Below are 23,519 nucleotides of genomic sequence, written 5' to 3'. Positions count from 1 at the left end.
CAACAAATCAATGTAAATACTGGTAAATAGTGCAAATCATGCAATCGGAATTGAATCAAGAGCTTGTGAATTGGAATCTAATTGAATTGTGAAATCTGTATCAATACCCAGCCCTACTTTCTATGAAGCCTGTATTTATAATGCATTCATAATGTCTCATAGTACTCCTTATAACATGTTAAAACTTCTCATAAATAATTTTATGAGCATTATAACACAGTCGACATCCAATTGTATTCATATAAGGTGTAATGTTTTGCAAAAACAGCATTGTGTGAAGAGTCATAAAGCTTTATGATGTAATCATATACCATTATAAGTGGCCTTGGCCTGCTTTATGTTTTATAAACAGCCAAAACATAAGCTCGTAACTTATATAAGTAGTTATAAGTTAGTATAATACATTTAAGACATTTAGACATTTTCCATGCAATTTTGCCTAACAGGGTGTCATTTAAGTGGAACATAGGCCCTAGACCTGAAGAAAATATCTAATAAAGCTTGCAAATATATGAAACTATATAATAAGTATTTTACAAGCTTGCCATGTAATTTCTTATAACCTCTTAATAATAACTTGTGAATTTTTATAAGAAGACATTGCTTTTGTCACTTTACTTAATATTTATAAAACAAATATATATAATACATTATAACTTCTGCTGATAAAATATAATTGTTTTAATTGTTACTCAAATTATAATGCACACTCTAAGGTATAACTAATGAATAAGTATTATAATGTATTATAATTGGGGTAACAATTATAAATGACAAGTTATAACATATTAAAATGTGTATTATGGGACATTACAAATGCATTATTTAAATGTATTGTTATTTTAATGTATTTATAATGCATTTACAGTGTTACCAAACACTATTTATTTTATTTTTTTTTAAACTGATGACTTCTCCACTCCCGTGGCCTTATGAGATAAGCAGACAGACTGCTGTCTGCATACTGTGTAGCAGATAATTACGCATATTTGGATGCAGAGATGTGTTTGTTTCACCTTGGAGGCTGCTATCATATGCCTGAACTTTCTGGTGTTGACGAGACAAAAAGAGAAACAGTGTTCATTTTGGCAGATTTCCGAACGTTCCAAAAGCTGTTGTCTGTGGCGATCTGCAATCTGTAATCTTGTATCATCCTGAAGTGCTTTATTTTGTAATAATGACTGGCTGACTGTACAGTAGCCTGCTTATTTTGCTGCTGCTTGCTTAAAATATGGATATTTTTCATTAAATGTTAAGATTTATTTCCAAAACAATTCATGTCAGCAGCTCCATGTCACTCTTGCAGTTTCGACAAAAACCTTGTTTATGTTAGCCCGTTAGGTAAGTTGAAGTTGTTGACAAGTTTAAAGAACTTTCTACAACGTTCAACACTTCGTACATCACAGAAAGACAAATATGTTTAAGTTTCAGTTCATTTACAAGATTAACAAATGGAAGATGTAGTGACAACAAATGCTGGCCAGATTGGGCAAGTTACATTTCCTTCAACTGGCCCATCTTTATTCTTGAGCCATGTGAAACTAGCAAAGCTCTGTATGTTGGCTGGGACAGCGGTCAATTATACAGTTTAGTGGTCATTATACAAAAACATTTGGCTGCAGTATGCAGTGATTTGATCAATCAGAGTGAAATATTACAGAAAGCTGTGTAATAAAGTGAGGTAAATTTTTATAATACACCTTTACATTCTTGCTTTTTGACTTTAGTGCTGGCAGACAACTTGAAGTCCAATCCAGGGATCAAGTGGCAGTATTTCAGCTCAGAAGAGGGCATCTTCACTGTGTTTCCAGCTCACAAGTTCCATTGCATGGGCACATATGAGCACAGGAGCAGGTACAGAGCATACACTTATACACACACACACACACACACACACACACACACACACACAGAGTTTAACTGTTCTTTAATTTTCCACTCTGTACACTGATATACCCTAGAGCAAGATATTCAATCCCATGGTGCACTGGACGTATCGCAGTACTTATTGCATTCTTGGCAATGAGAAAGCTTTTTGTTTACTTTCCTCGTAAAATAAAATTCAAACACACTTTCATACACACCAACTGGGTAGATATTTGTGTCAGCACAGCTCATTTAAAATGAGCTATTTAGAAAAGAGACCAATCAAAAACATCTAAAGCTTCATTCTTTTTTTCACCTTGACTTCAATATATTTATTTATTTTTTTGACATATGATTGTACACTTAAATTAATATTTTACCATTAAGACGTAAAACGTTTCAGTGAATATGACTAAAATTTAGGGTTGGTTCTCACCAAAACCTATCATATGTCTTTAGAAGGCTTGGAATATGATGCAGGAGTCACATGGACAACTTTTATGATACTTTCGGTACTTTTTTAAGCTTTAAAGGGAGTCACTATCTACTGCCATGTTATTAAATAAAGACGGATGGCGATATTCATTAAAACATCTCCTTTTGTGCTCCTCAAAATAAATTCATACAGGTTTGAACGACATGAATATATTGACAGAATTGTCATTTTTGGGTGAAATGTCCCTTAAACTGTAATAAAGTTCTGCCAGTACATATTTGTTAAAAAATATATTTATGTTGTAATTTTCTCCTTGAAGCAGTCAAATGTTCTTGCTTGATTTTTATTTTATTTTTTGTCTTTATGGGAATATTTCCAAAATAAAGGATTTGTCTCAGCAGTGTTTCCCGCTTTTGGCTGGAGATCAATGAGAACGTTATTTGTCCATTTCCAAGAGCTCAAAATCTGTGATCTCTGGAAGTTGACCACCCCTGCATATATCTGCCACGGGCACCACTGGATTTGCCGTCTTGTGTGGCAGGGCATAAATGAAATTTTTGGGAAGCCGTTAGGTCTGTTTAACAGAGTTACAATAGGCCTCATGCCCTTGACTGGAATGCAGGGTCGCCACACTAAAGCCCACTGGAATCAGCCACCCAGTGTTATGGGTACTATGTACCAGTGCTGAAAGACGGACTCATTTTTGCTTCAGTTCCCACTGCTTCTCTCCTCCTACTGCAGAAACAGATCGTGACTCTGAATCAAAATTGAATCTAATTGTGAGGTGCCTAAAGATTCCCACCCCAATATTTAGGGAATATGGCTTTTATTGTAATTGCTTAAGTTGAATTCTAGTTAGTTTTTTCGAAATGCTGGAGCTGCATCCAAAAGCAACACAATAGAAAGCAGGATCACTTGCACAAACACTGTAGTGAGGAGTTTGGGAATAAAGCAAGGACAGCACTTGGCGTCTTGCCCTGTGAGTCCAGGAAAAGCTGTTCAGCAAGGTTCATACATCTCATAAATAAGGCAACTGTACATCTTTGCGTGTTTGTGTCTTGGCAGGCCTGTATATGTTTCAGCAGTGAGGCCACAGTCCAAGCATATAGTTGTGATCATAGACCACGGTGCCTCTGTCACTGAGACCCAGCTCCAGATCGCCCGTGACTCTGCACTTATCATCCTCAACTCCATCGATGAGCATGATAAGGTAAGGAAAGATTTCAGCTTCACTCTGGGTGACATTGTCGAGTTCTGTCTCGACACAAACGTAGAACATCTGCATTCTTTGGTGATGACATCTGCTTTCTTTCTCTCAGATCTCTGTGTTGACAATAGCAGACACTGTACGTTCCTGCTCTCTGGATCAGTGCTATAAAAGTTTCCTCTCACCTGCTACCAGTGAGACTAAGAGGAAGATGAGCACCTTCATCAACAATGTGAAAGCTTCTGACAGCCCTACCCAACATGCACTGGGCTTCCAGAAAGCCTTTCAGCTGTTGAGGAACACAAGTATCGTCTTCAGACAGCTAACTAGTAAGAGACAAAGATTATGTACATTGGGGTTGTTTATCAGCACCATATGTAATTTAATGTAAGCCCTGCTGAAATAAATAAATTAATAATAATAACCAGTTAAACTAGACTGAAATGGTTAGCCGGTCTTCCAGCTTGGCTGTTTTGCTGGTTTTAGAGGGTTTTTGGGGACCAGCTACCCGACCAGCTAAACAACAGATTGGCTAGGTTCAGAGACCAGCTGAAAACCTGTTTGAACCAGCTTAAATGAGCTAAGACCAAGCTGTTCTTTTTTTTCTGCAGGGAATTTTAAATGTAATATAAGTTTGTTTAGTGTTTAAAATTCTAAATCTGTACATTTTTATATCTTTACCTGTCACTCCAACTTAACTATGATTAATTATGATACAATATTCTTGATTGCACCTTAATTGATTTAACATGTTTATTTCAGTCATGATAACTCTCGGAATCCATTTTACGTAGTGTAATGTATATGATAAGCTAGTTGGTTTGGTCTTCACGGACTAGATTTGCTAACGTTGCTGCTGTAGAGCAAGTGTGAAGACTTGCTACTGCTAAACACACAGACATGCTGTGTCATGCATGTAAGACATGCTCATACAATCCCTGTGACATCTAGACCTATGGTGCTGGGGAGGAGTAGGGTTTTAGTGAGACCTCTTGTAGCATGCTGCAGTGAAATCAACTTCTCTGCAAAGTTAAACAATTGAGGCAATTTAAACGTAAACAAAGAGGGATTACGCTAGTTGATTGGCTAACAGATTACATGAGTTTTATGACTGAACTTAGTCATACAGTATATGACTCAGTTGTCAGAAGATGCCATGTGGTCAGTTGTTTTATTCGATACGTGAATTAAATGATATAATCATCTCTCCCCTCAAAGACACCGACATGGTGATCATCTACCTGTCGTCAGGCATCACCTCTCGAGACTCATCGGAGCACGAAAAGAGAGCAACTCTGAGCGTCGTCAAAGAGGAAAACCGCCACCTCAACAACACTGTCATGATCCTTACCTACGCTCTCATGAACGGTGAGATCTCACCAAAGAGTGCTGCTTTTTATTGGCTCTTTTTCTAGTAGCCCACATGAACAATCACTGGCGAACACCTGTGCGCACATTTGTGCTTGAACAAAACATGCTCAACTCTTTCTACGGCCCTTCATCTTCCTTCTCATCTTTATGTTTGTATGTTTGCCTGTCTCCCATAAGAAACCTCTGTCCATTATAACTGTCCTCAGCTGTCTCTCTCTCCCTGCATGTATTAACCTGTCATTAGCATGCATTAGTTTGGCATCATGAAAATTAAAATGCTGATCCTCTAGAAGGAAGAAAGAGAAAAGTGACAATGCATCAAAGGCCACTCAGTGCAATGAAAGGATGAGAAAGGCCTTTTTTTGTGCATTAGATGACTCAGAGATTTGATTCGAGTTCATTAGCATGGCAGGGTAGAAGAGGGTTATGCTACTTTTATCCAGGTGTTGTGAAGCTCTGGAGGACACATACATGTACTGCTAGCCAAGGGAATCGTATTTCCTTGTTTATTTGAAATCTGGTTCATTTAGATTATATTCACTTGTTTAAAGTTGTCTCCATTTCAGTTGAATAGATTGAAGTGGTGGATTTCTCGTCCAGTCCAATAACATTCAACAGAATTAACCTTGCTAAATGTTCCTTCAAAAGTGAACGACTGATAAACAAAGGCCTCCAATGTGGCTTTTTCTTCTCGTAGAAGTCCAAAATAACCGTAGAGATCAGAACAAAACACATTAAGTGTGATTTTTAGCTCTGTGGTTAAGTATTCCATCTGATATATGAAGGACTTTCTTATCACTGTTTTGCTTTACAAAACACCCACAATGTCTGTGATATCTGCAAGTGCAAGTTTATTTATATAGCACCTTATCACACACAGAAGTCAGTGCTTTACAGACATTTAAAAAGATATAGAAGAGAAAATATAAAATAAATAAAAATACAAACAAATTTAATAAAAGTACAGACAAGTTTTAGTCAGAATATTTAGAATAGATAAAAGTGAAAAACGGATTAATTAAAAGCAGTGGAAAAAAGAACAGTCTTTAACTTGATCTTAAAAATGGCTACATGTTGCATGTCTAAGTTCCAAGGGGAGCTGATTCCAGCAGTAGGCAGCATAATGGCTAAAAGCCATTTCACCATGTTTGGTTTGAACTCTGGGCACCACTAGCTGACCAGTCCCTGCAGATCCAAGAAACCTTCCAGGCTTATACTCCGCAAACATATCTTTGATATATTTTGGGCCCAAACCATTGAGAGACTTATAAACAATAAGTAAGGCCTTAAATTCAGTTCTATATTTAACTGGAAGCCAATGCAAGGATATAAGAATTGGACTAATGTGTTCTCTCTTCTTGGTGTTTGTCAATATTCTAGCAGCAGCTTTTTTAATGAGTTGCAGATGTCTAATGGTTCTAATAGCAGTGCATTACAATAGTCCACCCTGCAAGAAATAAAATCTTGAATAAGCTTTTCTAAATCTTGGTTGGACACAAAATGTTTCATTTTACCTATGTTTTTAAGATGCCAGAATGATTATTTTGTTATAGCTTTAATGTGGCCACTGAAATGTAGATACTCATCAATGAATACACCAAGATTCTTGACATGGGTGTTAGTTTTAAGTGCCCTGGACTCAAGGTAGCCTTGAGTGCCAGCCTTCCTTTATTACCAAAAATAACTATTTCAGTCTTATCCAGTTGTTTACTTTCTCAAGGCACAGACATAGCAAGTCTGTAGGACCATAGTCATTTGGTGAGTGTGCTAGATATATCTGGGTGTCATCTGCATAGCTGTGATAAGCAACCCTATAATCTTGGAGATTTCAATAAAGGGGAAGCATATACAGGTTGAATAGGAGGGGCCCAAGAACCGATCCTTGTGGGACTCCATATGTCTTGGCGGTTCTTTCAGATTCATAATTACCGATACTTACTATATATCCCCTACCTTCTAAGTACAATCTTATCCATCTAAGGAGAGTCCGACCCAATTTTCCAGTCTATCTAGAAGTACTTCATGATCCACAGTATCAAATGCTGCACTAAGATCTAATAACACCAGAACTGTTAGCCTCCCTGAATCATTATTCAGGCGAATGTCATTTAAAATCTTTATGAGAACAGTTTCTGTGCTATGAGCAGAAACCTGATTGAAAGCTATCAATGATCTCATTCATTTGCAAGAAATGATTGATCTGATTAAAAACTACTTTCTTAATAATCTTACTTATAAAGTGGAGATTTGAGATAGGCCTGTAGCTGCTTAGTATTGAAGCATCCAGGTTTCTCTTTTTCAGGAGGGACCTGACAACTGCAGTTTGTAATGATGCTGGAAAGATGCCTGAGAGAAGTGAGCCATTTACAATATGCAACAAATCCACTGCCAAAGAGCTAAAAACTTTTAAAACGCTTGTAGGCAGAATATCTAATGAACAAGTAGATGGTTTAAGATGCTGCACTATTTCTTCGAGAATTTTGTTATTGATTGCAGTGAAGTCAGACATAACTTAGTCTGATATTTTACATTTTTTGATGGAAAAAATAAGCAAACTCATTACATTTACATCTGTAAAATTATAATAATATGCAGAGTGAGGTTGATTTTAGCTCTGCACCAAAACCTAAAAGACTAACTCATCGTCTACTGTCTACATAGGCAGCAGCCTTCTAAGGCAGCAATCTAACCGAAAAAGAATCAAAGGCCACAGCCACATTAATATGTTTTCTGTTGAAAGCTGGAACGGTGCTTTCCTCTAATGTAAATCGAGAGTTGCGAAAATGTTCTCTAATACCACATACTTTGGAAAATGATGTTGTTAGGGCAAAAAAAAAAAAAAAAAAATACTGTGTGAATATTGTGGATGTGGCCTCAGCGAGATATTTGGAATGCTCTGTATAGACAGTAACTCTCTTAAAGGGATAGTTCACCCCAAAATGAAAATTCTCTTATCATTTACTCATCCTCATGCCATCCCAGATATGTATGACTTTCTTTCTTCAGCAGAACTCAAAGTTTTTCAGATAAATATCTCAGCTCTGTAGGTCCATACAATGTAAGTGAATGGTGATCAGACCTTTGTAGCTCCAAAAATTGCATAAAGGAGACTTAGAAGTAATCCATATGACTCCAGTGGTTAAATCCTTATCTTCAGCAGCAATATAAGTGTGGGTGAGAAACAGATGAAAATTTAAGTCCTTTTTATACTCCAAATGACTTTCACTTTTACATCTGAAAGTCACATGTGATGCCTGTTGAAGTGGAGATTTAGAGTACAAAAGGACTTAAACAGTGTTCTGTTTCTCACCCACTCCTTTTTTATTGCTTCTAAATGATACATATTTAACCACTGGAGTCATATGGATTACTTCTATGTTTCCTTTGTGATTTTTGGAGCTACAAAGATCTGATCAACATTCATTTGCATTGTATGGACCTACAGAGCTGAGATATTTTTCAAAAAATCTCAGTTTGTCTAACGTGATTACTCTAATAAGCACAAACAATACATTGCTCACACAAATATTGGGTGCAATAGCGTACTTAATAAGATGGAACAATTTTTAATCCGTACTTTTTAGTATTGAATTAAATATATTTATATACAGCATTTCTGTCGACTCTTTGTTGCCCCATTTTGTATGAAGTTTTTCTCGGATTGATGCTCGAAAGGTACATGTGATGATGCCTTTTTTTTTTCTTTTTTTTTTTGCCAAAACTAGGTGTCTTAGTAGGCAGCATTTTGCTGCCTACCTTTTGAATACGAATGGGCACAAGAGCCCGAAAAACATCAGACTTGAGCATCAGTGACTGCTTGCAACATATTTTATTTGAATGATTTTTTTCTGTGGAAATATATATAAATATCTGTTATGTCAAATTGCTTTATCTGGGCTACACTACATAAAAAACAAAAGCAATTTTTATGACCCTTTTTTATGATAAACATCTTAAAGATTCTGCAAGGGGTATGCAAATATATGAACAGAACTGTGTACACAGACCAATAATTGTGCATATGGAACCTCCCCTTTTCCTGAGTAATCAAGAAACAGAGCTAATGTGTTTAGAAAAATTATTGGAATCAGTCAGTTGGTTTTTTTAGGTTTTGTCAGTTTAAAAGCATTTCTGGAGTCCTGTTGTCATTTACAGTCTTTCCTTTCTCCGTCCCCCCATCTTTTTTTCCGTCACCCTCAGATGGAGTAACAGGACTCAAGGAATTGGCCTTCTTGCGAGACCTCGCTGAGCAGAACTCCATGAAATACGGTGTTTCGGATCGTTCTGCACTGCCTGTCGTGAAGGGCAGTATGATGGTCCTGAACCAGCTCAGTAACCTGGAGACCACCGTGGGCCGCTTCTACATCAACCTCCCCAACCGAATGATCGACGTGGCCTCCTTCAGCCTGCCTTACGCAGACCAGATGGGAGACGGTAAGTCGAGATTCTGCTCTTGGCGTAAAGCTCACGTCTTGCACATAAACATTCCGTCTGACGCACTGTGTGCAGTTTAAAGACCTCAGCAGAAGTGCCGCTGCACCAGACAGTTTCCATGGTACTATATAATGTAAACTTAAACTATAAGCAAAGCCAAAAAACCCAAGTGTAGAGTCTGCTCTTATGAGGCTGCTAGACAGGGCTACATTCCCATAAGTAGTTTGACGAGGTCAATCAATGATTCTGTGTATGTGTTGAAGACATCAAGATTAACATTTTATATCCTTTATATACGGAGGGTTACTTGTGTGGTATCAGTTGCATACAAACAAACAGAATTAAGTTTAAAGGGCAATAGAGTCATGACACACAGAATATCGCCACTGAGTAACTTTAACTTTTAACCCTAGAACAGTCTGTTCGAAAGAAGTTATTTAGCTCATGTGAATGGCCTGTTGTTAACAGGTGATTGGAGTTAAGCTTTAATTTCAGAGTTTAAATTCAAAGCATTGAGATATATACACTGGGGTTCAAAGGTCTGTGACCAATAGTGCAAATGCTTATATTTTGCATTTTAGAACTTTGTATTTGGTGCACCTCCATTTGGTATGCAAATGTTTGTACAAATCCTGACGATCCATGTTATCCCAGCATGATTTGATAATTTTTGAAAGAGAATCATGTGTGCTTCAATGGAAGCATCTGACATTTTCTTAGGAGTAAACAAGTCAGTGTCACATATTCACTTTAGTTGGTTAGTGACCTAGAAATAGTACAGACCCTTAAATATTTCTTCATTGTGCATCATGACATTTCTTCAGATTCCTTAAACATTCCATTTATTTCCATGTTTAATATTTGATTTTGAATCCCAGATTTTCAATGTGGTCTCAGATTTTTGAACCCTACTGTATCTGTATCTAACTGTGGAAAATTGTTCAAATTCATTTTTATTTGTCATGATTTTCAAGCAATGCGCTTTTGATCTACTAGTAATTTTAAATGTCAGTCAATGATATTTCTTCATTAATTACTGGTTGCAGTATTTAAATGGTTTGAAACTTTCTTTCCCCTTGTAGGTTTTATCATGACTGTCAGTCGCCCCTGCTACTTCGGGAACCTGTTGCTTGGTGTAGTTGGAGTGGATGTGAGTCTGGCATACTTACTGGAGGACGTCACCTACTACCAGGACTCCTTGGCCACATATACGTTCCTCATAGACAATAAAGGTATGTTGATGCATGTGCAGATGAATCTATTTCTGATATGAGATCCAGGCGATTCTATGATTTAAGCAAAGTTATTTGGCTGTGTAAGAGTTGCTGCAAATGTGTTCCACTCTCTTCAGCTTTACTTTCTAAAATCATCCTGAGTTGGGAGGTCTGATCTTCAATTATTTAAAAACACTGGACTGAAGGCCATTACCCTTTTACAAGTCATTAGGGAGAATCAGCTGTCCCACATTGGACGGCTCAGAGCCAACATAGCTGACATCATGCCAGTTTCTTGGAGTAGGAACGGCAAAACTCTTGATTTTTGAAGCCTTACGAGTTAGTGGATTCGAACTTAATAGCTAGAAGGGACTTATAGTGGAGTTTTCCTTTAAAAAGGAGCATTGGTAATTCTTGTTTGCCAAAGATAGCAATTAATTTGTAATTAAAGCATTCCCTGCCTTATTTTGCTTTCACAATCTTTTAACATACATATTTCCAAGTAGTTACATCACTTTCCCCAACATTCCAAAGTCTCTCTAAATTTACAAAGGACCGTTAACCTCTAATTAATTTGTATTAGTTCTACAGAAGCTGACACTTTAGGACTAAAAGGGTGTTTTATTACATAAGTAATAAAATCAAGGTTATGATCCATTCCGGAGAAGATAGAGAGACTGTCCTAATAGCTGAGATAATGAAGTGGCACCTGCTGTCTACAGCTGTTCAGTATAGAGACGTGCTAGCACTGCTTCTCATGGTTTTTGAAAGGGCTCTCTCCCTGTGCTGTGAAGGCCACAGATTTTTTTTGTGTAACATTGAGGTTAAAAGTTCTAGGCTGGTAGCAAAAAAGGTTGCAGGTTCGAACCCCAGAAGGGGCCCTTTCACACCACCAGCGACTTTTGTTGCTGATTGTCGCTAGTTTCTGTAGTTGCTAGTGGCCGTTCCTACTGCTGTCACTTTAACGTTATTGGTGGACTGCTCAACTGGCCATAGCTTCCGAAAATCTGATCACAGATGAGATATACCGCCAGTAAAACTAAGATTTCATTCTAATTTCACAAGGAATCAGTTCTCTTGCCTCTTAAATTGAACAGACTGCAGGGGGATTGTTTTATAAAACCTGCAGCAGTGACAGTTGACAAGATGAACTATTAATATCTGAATTAAACTCACACAAAATGACGACACTTTCTGACACATCACTCTAATTTGACAATCCATTCTCTTGCCTCTAAATGAACATTTAGCTAGGGAGCGTGTTTTATAGTGCACAATGCATCAAATCATGAACAAGACTAACAATCTATTAAAATATTAATCAAACTCCCTCAGAATGACAGATTCTGACACGGCTTTTCAACTCATCACTGTTTTGTTATATCCATGCATGTGGTTACAGACAAAAGATACTGAACATTGAAATATCTCACAACATTAAAACTTCTCTGTTTTGCCTACACTCGACATCAGTGTGTCAAAGGAGACTAGTGACGTGAGCTGCACTGCCTTTGCTAGTCACTCCTGAATGTCGCTCATTTTTGCATAAAGTTAAACTTTTCTCAACTTTGCTGTGTCACTCGCCATGCTCACTTCTTGTCGCCAACGTTCTGTCTTTGGAACTCTGCTCTCATTGAAAATGAATGAGATCCTGTTGCTTTGTCACTGTGTGTCACTGGCGGTGTTTACAGGGCATAAAGGGGTCTTATTATAAGTAATCAAATATTCACTGATATTTTGAGATAAAAGATCTCATTGTACTGTGAAAAATACTGCAACGTTCAGAACTAAAAACATCCTTCCTTGTCTAAAAACACCATTGATTGAAATAAGCTGCAAAAATGGCTAGATAGTAAAATTTTACTTTTGTAAAATTATATGTGGACCTTAACAGTGGAGGTGGGGGGTATTATATGTGCCCTTGAACATAGTGTTTTCACACGAAATTTGCAGCAACAAATAACGTCGCCCCAGTTGTGTGGTGGTGATAAGCATTTCAATTATAAGATGGTTCTGGATCCAACAGCATGTTCTAAGGACTAGTATTTTGGAATGGTGTTTTACCCCACAAATACCAAAAGGTTTTTGCGTTTTTAAATGTCCGTAGCTTTTGTACGTTGATGTCACTCACTTTTGAACTTCTCTAAGGATACACCCTTATGCATCCATCACTCACCCGTCCCTACCTGATGACTGAAGCTCCGCTTCACACAGACATCATTCACTACGAGAACATCCCAGGGTTTGCAGCTGTGCATCAAAACATCCTCAGGTGAGGGATCATGGAAATCTGGTCTACATTTACAGCTATTCACAGAGACCTGGGTATTTGTTGTTACTGCATGTTGCTGTGGTGTGTTGCTAACATGGTTGCCAAGCTCATGCTGTGTGTTTTTTGTTAGTCTACCTCTGGGGAGTCAGGTCATTGCTGTGCCTGTCAACTCTTCTCTGTCCTGGCACATGAACCGCCTGCGTGATCCCAGTCGAGATGCCTACAATGTCAGCTATGCCTGGAAACTGGTAGGATAATTATCCATAGTGGCACAAACATTGGTTTAGAGCAGGCGAAAGCACCGCAGACTGTGCAGAACCACTGTTTATACTGTCTGCGTGTCCATTTTACTGTATTTGAGTGTTATTTTGCTATTTATTTATTATTTTCTTTACTTTTTAGTTGATTTGAGAAATCTATCAAGATTTTTTTATTTACAGTCTGCTCATCTCACTTATATTGAATGGATTTGCAGGTCCAGGACACCTCGTTCATCCTTTGCATAGTGTATGTTCAACCAGAGATCCCAGTGAAACAGCTGAAGAATCTGAACACGTCCCCAAGTAGCAAGCTCCTGTACCACCGGCTGGATCTGCTGGGACAGCCCAGCTCCTGCCTTCACTTTAAACAGCTTGCAACAGTGGGTAAGATAGGACAAAACATTAATCTAATCAGTACATCCTTAATTTTGGAATCTTTTAATCTACGGTATAATGAAGAAAACACAAGTGTACTCTTATTGGCATTTCTCTAAGCACTTGGTATTCTCATGCATTTTTGGACATGAACTACACTAATAGTACAAATTTATAGATTTATAGTACAAAAGGACTTAAATATTAATCTGTTTCTCACCAACACCTATCATATTACTTCTGAAGACATGAATTTAACCACTGGAGTCAAATAGATAACTTTTATGATGCCTTTTATGCTGTGCTTTTTGGACCTTCTGAGTTCTTCTACCATTCACTTCCATTGTATGGCATGAGGGTGAGTTAATTATGAGAGAATTTTCATTTTTGGGTGAACTATCCCTTTAATATATTAACAGCAATGACACAAAATAGCTGTTTACTACGACACTGCGCATCACGCGTAGTGGATTGTTATTTTTGTATATCTTAAAGCAGAAACACTTAAGGAATTTTCTTATTAAAATGTAATCCTAAATATTTTTAATATGTAGTAACCATTTTATAAAAGCAATACAGTACTCAAGGCCATGCTGTATTGTATATACATTATATGTATATACTGTATATATAATGTACTACTGTTCTTCCATCTGATACCATCACTGTATTTTTAAGGGACCAGGGAATGATTAATAATCAAAAGGGGCAGAACTGATTCCTCTTTGTTTTTCTCTGCAGAGAGTCCCACTGTGATGCTGTCTGCTGGTAGTTTCTCCTCTCCATATGAGCACTTGAGTCAGCCAGAGACCAAGCGCATGGTGGAGCACTACACTGCTTACCTGAGTGACAACACTCGTCTCATAGCCAACCCAGGCCTGAAGGTACACACACACACACACACACACTGCTCATCTCAACCATGACACATTTCTCCCAGCCAAGCTGGGCCTTCAGTTGAATCAACCCAACAATAAATGCATCAACGATCTTTCACAGTCAGTGGTCACATAGTTTGTTTTCCAGTTTTAATTACCTCAGCCTGTTGGCAATGTTCCTCTCTATAATTCTATTTATTTATTTATTTTCAGGGAACTGTAGTGTACCAGCCTTTATACAGTACATCTCAGTTTAGACTCATTGTGCACTTCTTCACAAAGTTAAATTCTTTAACAAACCCACTCCTTTTGGTCTTCCAGTCTTCTGTGAGGAACGAGGTGATGGCCACCAGTCACGTGACGGATGAATGGATGAGTCTTATGGAGATGAGCAGCCTGAACTGCTACATTGTGAGGCGTTACATAGCAACGCCCAATGGGGTGCTGCGGATTTACCCTGGTTCACTCATGGACAAAGCCTTCGACCCCACCAGGAGGCGATGGTAAGATTTGAGCCTTAGGACAGAGGTCTCCAAACTCCTAGTGGGTTGCTGGTGAACAAATCTTGGTCTGTTGACTAAGCTTTGCACTACTGTCAGAGTCCCAAGGAGGTACTTTGTGATTGTATGCAGCTCTGAGCAGTTGAAATGAGATTTTCAAGTCATGATATATAGCTTTTAGCATTTGATCTGGGCAAAATCCAAAAATTATAAGAAGAAACATCCCAAGCTTTGAACAGTTGGTATGATATGTACTGCAATAACCATTAACCATTTGCCTGTTTAGGTACCTGCATGCTGTCGCCAATCCTGGTCTCATCACTTTTACGGGACCTTACCTGGATGTTGGTGGAGCGGGCTATGTGGTCACCATTAGTCACACCATACATGCCTCTAGGTTAGTAGTTTAAGGGTCTAATGTCACTTTGAAAGACTCTATTTGCTTTGCTCTGTGTATAGCATTTAAAAATGAAGGTTCAGTTAAAGGTGAGCTAATGTTTTATGACAGTGGTCTCTGACTTTATACTGACACCTATCAATATAGATGCAGCATCACACAAAGGCAGAAGTTTTGGTTACAGATGATGTTACAGAACTACCCTATTGGCCACTGTATTTGAAACCCATGACTGAATTATTCCACCACTAAAGGCCTCCAAAAAAAATGGAGAAAAAAATTGCTTGCTGCCCCATTAATTATTGTTTAGTCAGAATGGACACAAGCTGTTTTTTTTTTTTTTATTGGACTCATCAAACAAATAATTTTATTTAGTGTGTAAATGCCATTTGCCGGTACATTTATTTCACTATGTACGTTTTATTTATTTATTTTGCCTTGCACTTTTTAGGGGTGCAGTTGTAGTCAAAGAAAGTGTAGTACATCTGCTGCAGATGAAGAACATATGCTTTATTACTAAATAGGGTTTGTTCTTGATAGTGTATATGTGTGTGTATGTGTAGTCATGTGTTTTAAAGATATGATGAAATGTTTTAAAAATATCAGTGTTCCAGAATGTCTGGTGCAGATAAAACCTGTTTTTTTCTCCATGTTTTCCAATCAGTACTCTCTTAAGAGAGAATTGAGCAGGAAATATGAATATAGAGTGTGCGGTTGGAATTGTATAGTACATGACATGTATATCTGATCTAAAGCTCCATTGATCTGACCATCATACTCAAGATGATCTGCTTCATATTGTTCATCAACACAAATAAATCTGCCTTCTTTTCCAGCTCTCAGGTGGCTTCAGGTTTTACAGTAGCAGTTATGGGCATTGACTTCACTCTGCGCTACTTTTACAAAGTTCTGTTGGATCTTCTGCCCATCTGCAACCAAGACAAGGGCAACAAAATCCGGTAAGGCCCAGTGTTATTATCCTTAATGAAAGCTAAATCAATGCATTTTTTGAAACTGAACTAAAAACAGAAATAACATAATTGGAAAAACTTAGTCCAAAACTAACAAAGGTCAAATAAAAAGTAGCAATTTTAAACCTTTTCAAGCAGACTTCATTAAACATATAAAAAAGGCCATTAGTGATTAAATTGCCCTGAAAAATGACGGTGTTAATGCTGTTAAACTTCATGGAGGCAACCACCCTCCGCTTCACATCCGGTGGTTCTTTGTTTAATGCACACCTAGCTGTGGATTATCCTTTACTTAAATGATACAAGTTAATGCATTAACTTTTGGCCCAAAAAAAGAAAGAAAAAAAATCCAGAAATTAACTGAAAATTTAAGCTTTACAAGAAAACACTGAAACTAGCAGTCTTTGAGTGGAAACAAACAAAAACTAAATTGGAAGGACAAATTGAAAACACATTGAAATTAAAACTACATTTAAAATACAAAACTATAATAGGCAAGGAATGGTTAGTCCGTCCCAAACTTTATCCCCAAACCCAACCCCCCCAATTTCCCTCCATCCCACTGTTTGTCTCTTCTCAAGCCCTCAAGTGCTTGCCCAGACCCCAGCACCGGCTATGGTGTCCAGCGTAGTGCCTGAAGCTGTTGATGCCCCACAGAGACTCTTTAAAGCTCTTTCAAATGAAACTAATCAGATTTGCATCTGATGGAAAAGAGGCATTCACTTAGTCTTCTCTGCGTGCCTCTAAGCCTCCTCTTTTAGAATAGAAAGAGATAGAGTGAGAAAGATCTGAGGTGGGGAGTAGTGAGAAAACCGTGAGGTAAGAGTGGACATAGAGAGACGAGAGATAACAGACTGCGAGAAGGGAATGTTAAAAGTGTTAAATATACTGACCTATACTATGTATTTGCATCTTCTATTGGAAATATGAATGGTGATTGCCCATGCAAAGGTCACTGCTACGATGCTAGGCTGTTTTGGGTGGTTGCTAAGTTGTTCTGGTTGGTTGCTTGGAGGTTGCTTACTGGCCCAAGTCAAAAGAGTTCACCTCCATGTATCTATGATATTCTGGTTCCTTAATATGGCTTTGGTTCCTCCTTCAATACAAGTCCATGCCCCCACCCCCTTTTTTTTCATTGCCATGGCAGTCGTAAGACAGATCTATTACAAAAATATGACCCCGTTTACACCTGATATTAAGGTGCGTTTCAAGTGATCCAATCACATGTGGTCAGTGCTAAATACAGGTCTAAAGGGGGTCTAAAACATTTTGTGATCAGATCACAAAAACCACATATGGAGGTAGTCAAAAACGCATGTGACCACATCGCATTTGAGGTGTAAACAGTAATCCGTCCTGTAGGTGTCCCATTTTTTTCGCATTTTCTTTGTCTTTTCTGACTTTGTTTCACTTTGTCATGCAGTAACACACTGACATAGTGATTGATGTATGAAATCAGAGACCCTCCCCTCAAAATCCCAACACAAGTGGTCACAGGAGACACATTTAAGTGTCTCGCCTGACCACACGTGGTCAGATCACCTATGACATCTTAATACCAGGTGTAAACAGGGTTTATTAGAACACCTCTCCTCAATAAACCACACGATTGTGAGGTATCATTCATATCTGTAGCACAAATCATGTCTAGTTACTAGTTACGCACCAAAGATTTGTACTACGTGTTAGGGATTTTGAAAAATCCCTAACCCCAAGCATGAACAATAGTAATAGTGATGCTTGCCTGAGTTAAACTACTGATGCAATATTTTAAGGCCAGGGAAGAAACAGAGTGAGAATGAGAGAGAGTTTGAGAAATGAAAAACACAAAGGGAGATAAGCTGATTAGGACTGCATTCCAGGCACATCCTGTTATGATAGGTGCCAGTGCCCCCATGTTTTCCCTCTCCCTTTTCTTTCTCCCTTTTACCCATTCCTCTCATTCCTCTTTTCCCTCCCTAATTTTCTGACTTAACTATTTCTAGCCATTCTTCTCTCTCTTTGTCCTCTTCATGCTCTCTCTGTCTCTTCATCTTTGTGTCCTCTGGTGCTGTGGAGGCCTCCACAGTGTTCTGTAAGATTTCAACGCTATGGAACTAAACAGGATAAGTGAGGTGGAATGGCCTGGTGTGCCACTGCCATCTCAATAGTGTAAGCAGTTCTGAACTGCAGATGGTACCCTGTGAACATACAGGAAGTAAAACGCTCCGTTTCCTTCCGCATGTCCACTCTAAATGTCATTAAAATGTCTGTATCTTTATAAAGATTGAGTCTGTTGCAGATTGCTTGGTTGACGCAGTCTGTCTTTGTCTCTATCGGTTTATAGGTGTTTTATCATGGAGGACAGAGGATATTTAGTGGCCCATCCAACCCTGATTGATCCCAAGGGCCATGCTCCAGCAGAACAGCAACATATCACCCATAAGGTAAGGAACCTTGGATCTTTGCACAGACTTTGCCTCTCTCTTGAAATAGAAAATGGTGACAACATGGCATTCTTCTGTTTTCTAATGTGTGCAGGCTGTTTTTTTTTTGCCCTTAGGAAAAGGGAACTGTGGCCATATTTCATTTTAAGATTGGTTTTTATACATTACACGGGAAAAAGCTCATTGAGATTGACATCAACTTGTTTTTCTCGTGTTTTGCTTGACTTTAGGAGCCTCTAGTGGCCAATGACATTCTCAACCACCCCAACTTTGTGAAGAAGAACCTGTGCAACAGTTTCAGTGATCGCACTGTGCAACGCTTCTACAAGTTCAACACCAGCATTGTGGTGAGTGTAATCAGTAGATTTAAATTCAGTAGATTCTAGTTATGTAATCAGTTCTAATCATTGCTTATCCTAAAGCCGTTTTTGTGCTGTGAAGTTGGTCATCTTCATGCACTAATGGTATTAGACTGCCTTCTAGTGGATGCCTTTCTAATTGCAGTACTTGCTGTCAGGGATTCTTTAGCAGGAATTGCTTTCCCTAACCTAATCAACTGTTAAACAAAAGAACATCTAATAATGCTTTAAATATATATATATATATATATAATTTAAATAGTTTTAATGTGAATAGAGTAAAACACTGACTAAATTGCATTTGTTTCTTGATGGCTTACTTTGACTTATTTTCAAAGGGTGATCTGACAAACCTAGTGCATGGCAGTCACTGCTCAAAGTACCGGCTCACCCGTATCCCAGGAACCAATGCGTTTGCTGGTATTGTGAACGAGACCTGTGATTCGCTGGCATTCTGTGCTTGCAGTACTGTGGATCGCCTCTGTCTCAACTGCCACAGGTACCATTTAACTTCTCATGGACACTGCCAGTAACATAATTTTGATTTTTTTAGGATTAGATGGTCTGATCATTAGGGGTAAAATTCATCAGGGGGTTTAGGGTTCCCCCACCTCAAAAATCCCAGTTTAACCCCTGCTAATCATTTATTTAGATACAAGCTATTTTTATAGTATGTAACTACACGTATCTTCTAATTCAGGGTTTCCCAACCAGGGGTTCACAAGAGACTGGTAGAAATGCCAAATTAAATTATCCACAAAAATATATCATATTTAAATTACCATTAAAGTGCAAAATTAAAACAACCATAACATTACACTTACCTTTGATCTACCATACTAATGAATTATTAAACATATTGTTCTATATACCTTTTCAAGGGTTAGAACATTACTTGAAGTATCAGGAGGTATTTCAAGTAAAAGTTCAGGTCGTAGGGGTTCATTTGACAAAACATAAATAAATATTGGGACCCCTGCTCTAATACATAATGTGCCTGTCAATACTTAAATTCCCTTATTCTCATACTTATGACACTTCATATCATGGTCGGGTCTAAGGGAAGGCTGGGGTGGGGCACAAAGCCCTCCTAGATTTTCCTTGTGCCTCCTACACGTCGGAGAGTGAAATGACTAAGGGGGACCCCCAGATGAACAGACATCCTATTGCCCACCCTATTGCCTAGAATTAAGGCCAACATTCCGGCCCAGCTTCATTTAAATTATAGCAAGTCAACAAAATATATTTTAATATATATAATACACTGAAATGTATGAAAACTCTTAAATCCCAATACTACGCATGCGAAAAATCGCCGTTCAGTGTGCAGTCAGAAATGCAATTGTCCTGGTGATCCAACGCCGGACAGCAATTCCAAGTTAACTTCCCGTCACCTTTGAAGGAATGCAATGTGAAGGTGTACAAAGTAACATTTATCTTTAACAATGCTATCAAAGTAAATAGCGGGCACAACAACGCCGCTACAACCTGGGCCGCCATCTTGATTGTTTTGGGTTGAATGGACCACATGACTGCGTCACATGACAACAAATACATCATCACTTTCAGATATCCATTTTATAATTTAAAAATATATTTTAATACAAAACCTGGCACTACCAACATTATAGACTTCTAAATTGACTTTAATTTTTTGATATATTCCCATCTACCTCAGAATGGAGCAGAATGAATGTGAGTGCCCCTGTGAGTGCCCTCTAGATGTGAACGAGTGTACCGGCAACCTCACAAACGCTGAGAACAGGTAAACCACTGCAGGAAATCTTTGCTTGTTTTATAAAAGGATACACAAGTAGTCATTAAACCCATTTTAAAGCCATTACATGTTGTACACAGTGTGTTAAGAAGCCTAGGTTGCTCTTTTTTGCTTGGAGAATAAACTGCAGTGATGTTTAATCAAGAGACCATTTGAAATGAATCACATGCTCAGAGTAGAGGAACACATGTCCAGACTCTCATCAGCATGCACTGGAAAGATTCACACTAAGTCACACACATACACACTTCTGCTCGTCAAGTTCTTGTTTGTCACAATGAATAGATATCCAGCCACCTGTGTCCTTAATTAGCTGTTTAGCTCAAAATTGTTCCTCAAAAGACATTCAGTTCAGGGTTGTCTTGTTATTCCCAGCTAAGAGATCTCTAGGCATTTATCTTTCTGTCACTCAGCCATCTGCTCATTTCAGGGAGAAACTATACACTTGAATACTAATAAATATTAAAGGTGAAGTGTTTGATTTATTTGATGTGAAAATACTTTCTCCTGTCCCAGCTTAAAGGGCTTGTTCACCCAAACATTTAAATGCTGTTTTAATTTATTCATCCTCAATTTGCTCCAAACACAAACAAATAGGAGATAGTAAGGATGACACCCTCAGTCACCATTCACTTTCATTGAATGGAAAAAAGATGCAATGAAAGTGAATGGTAACTGAAGATAACATACTGCAAACATATCTTTTTGTGATGAAAGTCATATGGTTTTGGAACAACATGAGGGTTGTAAATGATGACAGCCTATTCACTTTTGGCTGAACTTTCCCCAAAGTGCTAGCTAGTATAAAGAAGTCTTTGGGTATTCAGTGTATAATAATCTTTATTATAATCTGTTGTCTGTAAATGTCCTGGATCGACAGAACATTATTTTGCCAGACTGTTAGTAATTACATATTCCTTTGACTTTAATGAGCCGTAGGTTGTATTTAGACCCTTACTGACTCGGGTTCCCTTCTTGTCTGTGTGTGCCTACAGAAACCCGAGCTGTGATGTGCACCAGGAGCCTTTGTCTTTGACTGTAATTGAGCCCAGTCTACAGGACACTCTGCCTCAGTGTATCAACACCAGATGCAGTCAGCGCTTCACCAGCAGGTACGGCCACATATCAGTTGTGATCAGCCTGCACTTTAACAGGACCTTAACAGCAACACTGACCTCCCTTCTGAGAGTAGTAATGATTCAGCCCCTTTCCATTAATATAGCTAATCACTTATTCACAGCCGTAACAACTCATGTTTCCCAAGAACCACAATACATTAGAAGGTGTTATTAGGGGTCCATGCAAAGTTATATACTCTATAAACTAAATAAGTTACCATAGACAGTGGATTCCAAAAATCTGTGTCCACATTTAAAATGTGGAATTTCAATTTTCATTTAAACCCAAAAGGTAACAGATTTTTTTTAAATGTAAACAATGAAAAGTTTATGTAAAATGAATTAGAAATAGTCAAGATTATGCACTATTTCTACATCATGCACTTTAAAACATTTGTAAATCATGCTGGGATAACATGGATTATCAGGTTCCATGCTAGCTTGTGTGCATACTGTCATTAAAATCTAAAGTTCGTGTTTATTGTTAATTTCAGTCTTTCACTCAAACGGTTGCTCACAATATAATTTGTGATTATTTTTTTTATTTATTTTTTATTAATTTAGAAAAATAAAAGTTAACACACTGAAATTAAATACATATTTTAACACTATTGAGTACATTTAAAGGTGCTCTAAGCAATTTTTTTCATGGAAAAGCAAAAAAAAAAAAAATGTCCTACTCCCTTAAAGATATTAATGAAATAAGTGTCCTGAGATATCTCACCGGTCTCTGTGACAGCTGTAGACTTTGTAACAGCAAACAAAAATGTGTCCGCGAACCGCGTACATTGACGCTTTTCACCTGTCAATCATTTTGCTCATTCTCATTCGAAGTGGATAATTGAGGCTATGATTCATAAAGTTTGTCAGTTGAGGGCGCTATTGTGCCATTGTCGAATTTGACAGCCACAGGAACAAACTATGCAGCTATTCTACTCTGTTTTAGCCTCAAAATTATCTTTGATAATTTTTGAGTGGGGTTTTGGAATGACGGGGCGTGGCTAATTCAACGGCTCAGTCACGTGAAAGCTTCAGAATGCTAAAATAGCTTACAGCACCTTTAATTTTTTAATGAAACATTTACCTTATTCGACATTCAGGTTACCGTTACACCTGGTATTAACATATGTCTTGGGTGATCCGCTAGTGAACAACGCAACATACAGGTGTAGGTACAAGTTTGCGATCAAACAAAACCACATTTGAGGAAGTCCGAACAGCATGTGACCTTATTGCTAATGTACGGAGTGTAGTGTAAACACTTAATGCGTCCTACTATTAGGGGTGTAAATCGGCAGTTTCTTCACGATACAATCTTATATTGGCTGTGTCTCGTTTGGAAGGATGCGTCCTCCGGAGGTCGCGTCCTTTGAAGGCTGCAATATACCGAGCGTCCTCCTTTAAACAAGTCTCGTTTAAACGAGACGGCCTTCGTAGGACAAACGGAACGTATCATGGTTGCTATGACAGCACGCCACTCTTTAACAAGCGCGAGCCCTTTGAGTGAGAAGGGAACAGAATTCCTTTGGAAGGGAATGAGGAGTATTAGGTAAATTTGAGGAGAGATATAAAGATGTAAAGAGAAAAGAAAATAGATTTTACAGGTGTAATTTTAGTCTTATACTTCATTTTAATTATATATTGATATAATTATACAT

At 38.1% G+C, this 23,519-nt stretch overlaps 1 protein-coding gene across 1 annotated transcript in view; it reads left to right on the top strand.

Moving 5' to 3' along the window:
• The window catches only part of LOC127449391 (VWFA and cache domain-containing protein 1-like), a 124,065-nt gene that overhangs the window by 86,865 nt on the left and 13,681 nt on the right, over window positions 1-23,519 (top strand). Inside the window, exons 5-22 of the mRNA XM_051712778.1 lie at window positions 1,728-1,854; window positions 3,368-3,512; window positions 3,622-3,838; window positions 4,728-4,877; window positions 9,081-9,314; window positions 10,397-10,546; window positions 12,677-12,800; window positions 12,931-13,048; window positions 13,276-13,444; window positions 14,177-14,319; window positions 14,635-14,816; window positions 15,100-15,210; window positions 16,047-16,169; window positions 18,508-18,607; window positions 18,838-18,954; window positions 19,305-19,465; window positions 20,645-20,731; window positions 21,739-21,855. Coding sequence (XP_051568738.1) covers window positions 1,728-1,854; window positions 3,368-3,512; window positions 3,622-3,838; window positions 4,728-4,877; window positions 9,081-9,314; window positions 10,397-10,546; window positions 12,677-12,800; window positions 12,931-13,048; window positions 13,276-13,444; window positions 14,177-14,319; window positions 14,635-14,816; window positions 15,100-15,210; window positions 16,047-16,169; window positions 18,508-18,607; window positions 18,838-18,954; window positions 19,305-19,465; window positions 20,645-20,731; window positions 21,739-21,855 — 2,575 coding nt within the window. The remainder of the gene's footprint in view (window positions 1-1,727; window positions 1,855-3,367; window positions 3,513-3,621; window positions 3,839-4,727; window positions 4,878-9,080; window positions 9,315-10,396; window positions 10,547-12,676; window positions 12,801-12,930; window positions 13,049-13,275; window positions 13,445-14,176; window positions 14,320-14,634; window positions 14,817-15,099; window positions 15,211-16,046; window positions 16,170-18,507; window positions 18,608-18,837; window positions 18,955-19,304; window positions 19,466-20,644; window positions 20,732-21,738; window positions 21,856-23,519) is intronic.

This window comes from Myxocyprinus asiaticus, chromosome 12 (genome assembly GCF_019703515.2).
Source record: "Myxocyprinus asiaticus isolate MX2 ecotype Aquarium Trade chromosome 12, UBuf_Myxa_2, whole genome shotgun sequence".
Classification (NCBI taxonomy): domain Eukaryota; kingdom Metazoa; phylum Chordata; class Actinopteri; order Cypriniformes; family Catostomidae; genus Myxocyprinus; species Myxocyprinus asiaticus.
The sequence above is the reverse complement of the archived record's forward strand: the minus strand, read 5'-3'. Positions and strand labels throughout refer to the sequence as shown.